General features: G+C 40.5%; 1 protein-coding gene across 3 annotated transcripts in view; it reads left to right on the top strand.

The window, feature by feature from the left end:
• Tgfbr1 (transforming growth factor beta receptor 1) overlaps positions 1–8,802 on the top strand; it is a 53,791-nt gene that overhangs the window by 20,316 nt on the left and 24,673 nt on the right. For 2 of the 3 annotated variants that reach the window (XM_005362155.3, XM_005362156.2), the window contains exon 2: positions 7,251–7,496. In XM_005362155.3, the coding sequence (XP_005362212.1) occupies positions 7,251–7,496 (246 nt within the window). Of the gene's footprint in view, positions 1–3,850; positions 3,888–7,250; positions 7,497–8,802 lie in introns of those variants that run through there. The other variant, XM_026786713.1, reaches the window with a different exon arrangement.

Below are 8,802 nucleotides of genomic sequence, written 5' to 3' on the forward strand. Positions count from 1 at the left end.
AAAAAAAAAAAAAAGAACAACTTGGGTAAACAGAAGGATTGCTAGGAGATAAATAAAAGCCTAAAATCAGGATTCCTTAGAAACTTGTGAAGTGGTTTCTGTTTTTCAGGGATAGCCATTCCTCCCCATCTCCTGCCTCTGGGTACAGCACACCAGACAGTTCTCCTTGTGTTTACCCAGTCTGAGTCCAGCCCACATATACACATACAAATATAAAAAAAATGTGGCTCAACTGGATAGTTTCACATTTAGACCCCAGCCTGAGATTATGTTACTGGTTGCAAAGATAAAAACCAAACTCAGTGTTTAGTACCTTTCTACTATACTGTCCAACTTGGTTTCTATTCCCCAATCTCTGGGATTATGCAAAATTTCAATTCTGAGACCCACATTTCATTTGAACTTTTAACATTCTAAAATCTGAATATACTTCACAGAGTCACAAAAATGACGGGGATGGTAGGAATAGGACACACGCCATCTCAGTCCAACTTCTAGGACAGAAGGGCAAGACAGAATACTGCAACTTGGGATTGTTGGGTCCAAAGTGGGACCCAAAAGATGGCATTGCCACTGACAGTGTCATAAATGGGTTAGATTAAGATGTAAGAGATAGCCAGGAAGAAGCTAGAGCGAATGGGCCAAGCAGTGATTGAATTAGTACAGTTTTTGTGTAGTTTGATTTTCTACAACTTGAGCTCAGTGACTGCTAGAGAAGATTCTCTTGCAGAGCTTAGACCTTTAGACTGTGTACATCTGGAACCTCCTGTCCTGTTTATCACTCAGTCCATTGTTGTCTTTCACTCTATTCTGAGATGCTAGGTTGGTTCATTTTGTCATGGAGCTCATTCTTTGTCAATTAAAGCCAGAGATATTAGAAGCAAACGACCGGCATCGTAATTTCTCTTATTTTTCCACAAATTGTCAAAAGTTCTATATACAGAGTCACCAAATCTCTTGCCTCTCACAACTGGTGAAGCACAATAATCAAGTGCATCTGTCTCCTTAAGTTTGTAGAATAGTTCACACCAGGGGCTTTCAGTATTCCCCAAGCTTCCAGGAGAGGCTTCAGTAACTGTAAGTGCTGGCAAATTGGAAGGCCTATTCCATATACTTAAATATTCATCCTTATATTCTGTTCCTCTAGAACCCCACTCCTGGTACCATTTTCTATCTTAGATAGGGTTACTATTGCTGTTGTAAAGGGAGGAAAGGGTTTTATGCTTCCACATCACTGTTTATCAATCGAAAAAGTCAGGACAGAAATTCAAGCAGGGCAGGAACCTGGAGGTAGGAACTGATGTAGAAGCCATGGAGATCTATCTGCTGCTTACTGATTTCTTCTTAGCTTGGTCAGCCTGCTGTTTTATAGAACCAGAACCACCAGCCTATGTGTGGCTCCACCCACAATGGGTGGAGCTTTCCCATGTCAGTCACTAGTTAAGAAAATGCTGCACAGACTTCCCTGCAGCCTAATCTTATGGAGGTTTTTTTCTCAATTGAGACTCCCTCCTCTCTGATGACTCTAGTTTGTGTCAAGTTGACATAAAACTCGTCAGTACAAAAGAGATATTCACATTCATGTTTATAGCTGCACTGTACACAACAGCCAATGTATGTAACCAGCTTAGATGTTCGTAAGCCAATGAGTGCACTAATATAGTTCACGTATACAGTGGAATTTTGTTCAGCTGTGTCCATGTCGGAAAATGGACAGAATTGTAAATCATGTTAAATAAAGTGAGCCAAACACAGAAAAGCAGATGTCCTCTCATGTGCGAGTGGGATTTTAAGTGTGTGGGATAGGTTTAGAACAGGACTGTGAGGCTCTGAAGGGTCTAAGTGAGAAGGTAATGGGATACCTGTGACATAAGAGACTATTGTGAAGGGAAGGGTGGTGAGGAGAGGACATGGAGGATGAATTGTAATATAGCATATGACACATATGTGTGAGTGCAGTGAGAACTTTCATGACTTTGTGTACTGACTTAAAAGATTTAAAAATTGAAACTAAGACTTCGTTTAATTAAAAATATTTTAATTATATTTTTATGTGGAGTGTGACGTGTGTAAGAGAAAAGTGTGCCACTGCAAATGCATGTAGATAGAGAACAACTTAAAAGACTCCATTTTCTTCTACTATGTGGTTTCTGGAGATAAACTAAGGTTCCTAGACTTGGTGGGAAGTGCCTTTATTCACCGAGCCGTTTTGCCAACCACTACTTTGACCTAGATATTATTTGTGTGTGCAGTGTGTATGGGTGCGGGTGCATGTGCGTCGCTGTGTGAGGAGAGGCAAAAGAACAACTTTTGGGAGTTGGTCATCTCCTTCCACCTTGGGTTCTTGGAGTCAAGGTTACGTTGTCAGACTTGCATGGCAAGCACTTTTACTTGCCAAGCTGTCTTGCCAGCCCAAAGACCTTATTTTAATAAAAGAAGAAGGAGGTGGAGGCTGGAGAGATGGCTCAGTGGTTAAGAACACATACTGTTCCTCCAGAGGACCTGAGTTCTCTTCGCAGCACCCAAATCAGGTGTGCACAACAATCTACAACACCCCCTTCTGGCCTTCCCAGTCACCCATATGCACATGGCATATACTCACACAGGCACTCTTACATACACGTAAAGGGAAAAAAGTAAAAGGGGAATGAGGTAAACGAGGAGCTGGATGTAAATGATAAAGTTACTTCTTGTTTCAGGAGAGATAAGGTGGTGGGTATTGAATCCAAGGCCTTGCACGTGGTAGGGAGCTGCTTTACCACTGACTATATCCCTAGCCTTTGCTTCTTTTGAAGCAGTCTTGCTGTGTATTTCAGGCTGTTTTGGGATTTGGGAATCCTCTTGCCTCTGCCTCCTAAGCACTAGAATTACAAGTGTACACTACCATGCGTTGCTTGCAGACTGGAACCTGTAAGAAATGAGAATTAAGATAATAAATATGTCTATAATAATCTATTAAGTTTCTGTTTTAATTTTTCATAATTTACTAGGTCATATAATAGAAATCCTGTATTCAGTCATCTGGTTTAGACTGGAAAAATGGAGTTTTAAAATCCCCTCAAGAGATAAATTTTTGCATAACTAAGATTGTGCTGTATGATATTTATCTTGTCTAGTGATCTTTCTTGTTGAAAGAGTAATAAGAGAAACCCTTCAGCTTTTTCAAAATTTCATCATATATTTACCTCTTTGAAAGGAAAATGCAAAATGTATTTTTCACAATGTTCTTTAGATTGTAGACATGAAATTAGAAAGCATAAAACAATGTTTGGGGCTCATTTACAATGATACACTTAATCTGTAAACTAAATACAAAGACAACAACAAATAGCAAAATGTTGTAGGAGACTGCTCTTCATTTCCCGACTGCCCAGCAGCTCAGACCCAAAATAACCACACAAAAACTGTATTAATTCAATCACTGCTTGGCCCATTAGCTCTAGCTTCTTATTGGCTAACTCTTACATCTTAATTTAACTCATTTCTATTAATTTGTGTATCACCACGTGGCTGTGGCTTACTGGCAAGATTCTGCGTCTGTTTCTGATGGGGCTACATGGCTTCTCCCTGACGCCTTCTTTCAGCATTCAGTTTTATTTTCCCTGCCTAGCTCTGTTCTGCCCTGCTATAGGTTCGAAGCAGTTTCTTTATTAACCAATGGTATTCACAGCATACAGAGGGGAATCTCGCATCGAGCAAAATGCAAATTAATAATTATTTGGCATGACAATTTATGTTTCTATTTCATTGTAGAAATAAAATGGCCTTAGGTCCAATTTTATTTTTATATGTGTTTCACTGTTCTAACTGCAGTGATAATGAATGCTGCAAGCGGCTGTTTTCATCAGTAATGTTCAAGATAGCATTAATGACCTCAAGGCTTGCTGGTAAGTTCAGGATAATGGCATCTCATACCTAACCAGAACACTTGCTAGCAAGCATTCCTCAAATATTAGTTTTAATGAGATGTTTCGTTTACTGAAAGATGGGGCTAGTATTATACTATTATTGAAGTCTCTACTAAATGTTTTTCTAAAGTGAGAACAGAAAGTATCATTGAATATTAATAGCCATATATACTGCAAGTTAATGTTTGCAAGGTTTCCTACAAAGAAGGGCTTTGTATGGGTGTGCATGGATTCAGGACACCTGTGGTACTGGCTCTTTTGAGCCTACCAGGTCTACATTACCCGGTGCATTTTGTATTTTAAGTTTTATTGGTATGGTTTTACTCTATACATACTGTGAAGCTGTCTGTGTGTAAAGTGTGCCACAAGGACATTTGACCTGAATGAGCTTTTCACACAGCTATAAAAATAGTAGTGAAATATTTGTAATGCTTTTGGAGATGGTGGCTACTCAGGATCGAGAATGTTTATCATTATTGATGGATTATCTTTGGAATGAAAATGGGTATGTAACTCATAGACTGTGTGTGTGTGTGTGTGTGTGTGTGTGTGTGTGTGTGTGTGTGTGTGGTTTTTCGAGACAGGGTTTTTCTGTAGCTTTGAAGCCTATCCTGGAACTAGCCTTTGTAGGCCAGGCTGGTCTGGAACTCACAGGGATCCACCTCTCTATGTCTCCCAAGTATTGGGATTAAAGGCATAAGCCACCACTGCTCAGTACTTTTCTCTTCTTTGTGACCTCTTGTATGGGAAACCATCTACCAAATATAATTTTTTGGTACTACCTCGGGGTTCAGAATAAAACAAAACAGTTAAGCAACCCCTCCTAGCATAATGAGAGACACTGACAACTATAGACAGGTTGGTGTGCATCTTTAAGGGTGCAGAGGGGTATAAGAACATATGGAACAGACCCCAGTTATCTGAAGGGGAGGACTTGAGATCACATGTGGTATGGGTCTTTTTTTTTTTTCTCGAGACAGGGTTTCTCTGTAGTTTTTGGTGCCTGTCCTGGAACTAGCTCTTGTAGACCAGGCTGGTCTCGAACTCACAGAGATCCGCCTGCCTCAGCCTCCCGAGTGCTGGGATTAAAGGCGTGCGCCACCACCGCCCGGCTTGGAATGGGTCTTTGAATAGGATCTTGAAGGGTGAGAAGCAGAGGAAAGGTGGGTTTAACTAGGTAGAGAGAGGCACTAAAACTCTTCGCCAAAACCGACATACTATTACCTCTTTCTAAAAGTGTTGTCTCTTTTTTTTTCTTGAATTCCCTTCATATTTGAGTAGAGTTAAATTAAATGGCTGAACTCTAAGAAGAAGGAAAATATTCTTTCAATTTATTGTTGCTATTTATGTGTATGAAGGAGTGAACGTGGTAGAGAAGACAACTTTTGTAGTTGATCCTTTCTTTCCATCTTTTATATGGGTTTTGAGAATTGAGCTGAGATCAGCAGGTTGTGTGGCAAGTACCCCACTGAGCCGTCTCATTGGCTCTGAAAATATTTTTTTATAATGATCAAAATAAAACTTCGTTAGTCTGTTAAGAAAATAGACAGTGTGCTGATTGCAGCAGCAACCTTTTGAAGCAACTGTTCAAGAAAAAACATGGGTGTTCCTGAGTTAACAGTTTAGCTTCATATTAGTTCAGGGTCTCCAAACAACACACCTTCTTCTAGTAGAGCAGAACTCTTCATTCTCTTGGCAGTGGCATGTGACAGCATGTCCAAAGTGCTACCAACCAATAAAGCCCACTTGAGCCTTGGTTGGTGTCTAGGGCTTTTACTGAGGATCAGTCGCCAGCCATTGTATTAGTGAGATTGTTCATTGCTTGACAAAGTATCTGAGAGCTGAGCATTACTGTCCTTTGTCCTTAATGACTCTCCCTCTCTCTCCCTCTCCCTCCCCCTCCCTATTTTTTCTCATTTTACTATTTCCAGATCCCCAGAACATAGGACAGTAATAACCACATTCAGGGTAGCCACCCCCCTCACCTCTACCCCAAATCTTCCCTGGAAATGCCCTCAGAGGTGTGCTTTACAAGTCTCATAGTGGTTCTCAACCCAGTCCGGTTGTTGATCTAGATTAACTATCACAGTCTATAGGTCTATGGTCTGCATAGCAGCTGAGCTAAGGACCTACTGCCTCCATCCCAACAAACAAAAATAGGTCTCTTCTCTGAATCACATTGTTAGTGCAAACTATTTGGTCAAATTGGTACTATGTGACCCGAAGCCTTACTTGTAGAGAAACATTCTTATCGGAGAGTATATCCCAGAGGCTCAGCACTCAGATCCCTTCAAGGACAGTTACTCTTGGGATTATGCTGGCCTGCTAAATAAACTTTGCTGCACTGCACACTAGCCATTTAGAAAGATAGCTTTTTCTGGCCTGTCGTCTGCCTAGCTTCTCCCTTTCTAGATATAATAAACTTCCCTGGTCTCATCATTGTTGACCGTTCTTCCTAACTGGACTTTTCCCTTGGCAGTGAGTAATTGGATCACTTACTGTGCTGTTCATTCAGCAAGCAGTTGAATGCTGCTGTCAGGCGTAAGGCTCTGTGGTGAATTTTCAGATGGGTATGAGTCTCTGGCCTCAAAGAACTTAGGTTTTCTTAGAGGAGGAAATAATAAAAGCATTTTTGGTAAGCTGTATGTATTACTTTGGGGAAGTACTTAATCTCACTAGAGGATATCGGTGTGTATATGGGAAAATGTTGACGACAGCAGATACTTCCATAAAGGGATCATTCCTAGAGTTGAGCCACAAAGATTTAATAGGTGTAGTGGGCATGTAGCTAGTTTGCCCATGTGGCTGGAATAGTCTGCCTCGTAATAGTTAGAAGATATATGTCTTAGGATTTGCAAGAGTGAGTAGAAAACCTGTGGCTCAATATGCATCTCTTCCTATTCATTGCCACGAATCTACTGAAAAGGCATTTCTAGGCTGTATTGAGTTTGTGGCAGTACTTTTAGACATTGATGCCCAATCTCTTCTGAGGGGTGGGAGGTGGGTATATGTGGATGTCTAATTTAGGGCTAGGAACAACTATAACTGTACCTTGTTTGAAATGGGACTGCAAATTCTTGCCTTATCTAGAAGAAATTTCGTATAATTCTTTTCTAGGAAGCAGATGGAGGGGTGGATAAAAGTCTAGGTTGAAATTTCATTAAATTACCTTGGCTTCTATTTTATGTGATTCTTGGACATTCTAAGAGTAATATGTTTGCTATTTGAGTAGTACATAAATTGTGTTATAATAGATCAAAAATATACTAATAGTTGTAATGTTGAACTTTTAAACTGAACCTTGGGATTCTTTTTCCTAATAAATTTTTTCTTTTTCTTCAGCATTGCAGTGTTTCTGCCACCTCTGTACAAAAGACAATTTTACCTGTGAGACGGATGGCCTCTGTTTTGTCTCGGTCACAGAGACCACAGATAAAGTTATACACAACAGTATGTGTATAGCTGAAATTGACCTAATTCCTCGAGACAGGCCGTTTGTTTGTGCACCATCTTCAAAAACAGGTGCTGTTACGACAACATATTGCTGCAATCAAGACCACTGCAATAAAATAGAACTCCCCACTACAGGTAAGTTGTTGTATTAGCACCTCTCCCTCCCTTCCGTCCTCCAAGATGCTAAAAGGAAAGCTTCTGGACTGTGTTCACAGAAGTCACCAAGCTCGTCTTGTTGAAGGTAGAAGCAGAAAGTGACCTGCCCACAGTTGTAGAATTAGGAGTAGCCAGGGTCCTGACTCCTGGGTGTGTGTTGTTAGGAAACTCAGTGAGGTCTGCTATGCCTGCAAGGGTAGCCTCTTCAAAGTGAACTCTAGAATCTCATAGGGGAGCATGTCCTTAGGGTTTCCCCTACCTTGTCCCCAGAGTGAATTCTCGTTCCTTGTATGCTGTGCCTACATCTTAAGGGCAGTCCAGTCAACAGCCTTTTAATGGGCAGAAATCAAGCGCACTAAGCAGTCTAGATGTTTTCATTTTGTAAATTTTTTTTAACCTTGTTTATGATCTGTATGATGTCATGTAAAACCATGTATTTAATACTTTTTTAAAGGTCCTGGAGGGGCTAGAAAGATGACTCAGCAGTTAAGAGTACTTGTTCCTCGTCCAGAAAACCCAGATTCAATTTCTAGCACCCCTATGGTAGCTCACAACTATCTGTGATTCCAGTTCAAGGGATCTGATGCCCACTTCTGACCCCCTCAAGCACGTTATGTTTCTGGTGCACAGACATGTAGGCAGAACACCTATGCACATAAAATAATAGTACTTGGTCCTGGCATAGCCAGTAATTTTTACTTTAATATTCTGAATTACATAGAAATTTGCCACTTTCTTTAAGTCCTAGATTTTTATTTTAATAGTCAAAGGAATATAAAATGGGAGAAAAACTATATTAATGCTAGCAGGATTAATGAAAGGGTGAATACCAGAAGAAAAGGAAGGAAGGAAGGGAGGGGAAGGTAAAGGCATGGTGGCACACACCTTTATTCCCAGAACTCAGGGGACAGAAGCAAGAAGAACTTTATGAATTTGAGTCCAGCCAGGGCTGCATAGTAAGACCTGGTAGGTAGGTCAGTTGGTCTGTCTGTCTGTTTTTTTCTCTCTCTCTCCCTCCCTCCTTCTCTCCCCACTTCTCTCCCCCCTCGTGTGTATGTATAATCAGACATTGAATTTACATCTTTATTTTTAGACATAATAAACCCTACAGCTACAAGAATGCTTTTACTTTGTTTTTAAAAAAAAAAATCCTGTATTGATATTGTCAGTTTTTGTTTGTTTGAAACAAGAGTCCCTTCCAAAGGTTGAACTCTGACCTCCACATCTGGTGTGTGTGTGTGTGTGTGTGTGTGTGTGTGTGTGTGTGTGTGTGTGTGTGTGTGTG

This window comes from Microtus ochrogaster, linkage group LG5 (genome assembly GCF_000317375.1).
Source record: "Microtus ochrogaster isolate Prairie Vole_2 linkage group LG5, MicOch1.0, whole genome shotgun sequence".
Taxonomy (NCBI): Eukaryota; Metazoa; Chordata; class Mammalia; order Rodentia; family Cricetidae; genus Microtus; species Microtus ochrogaster.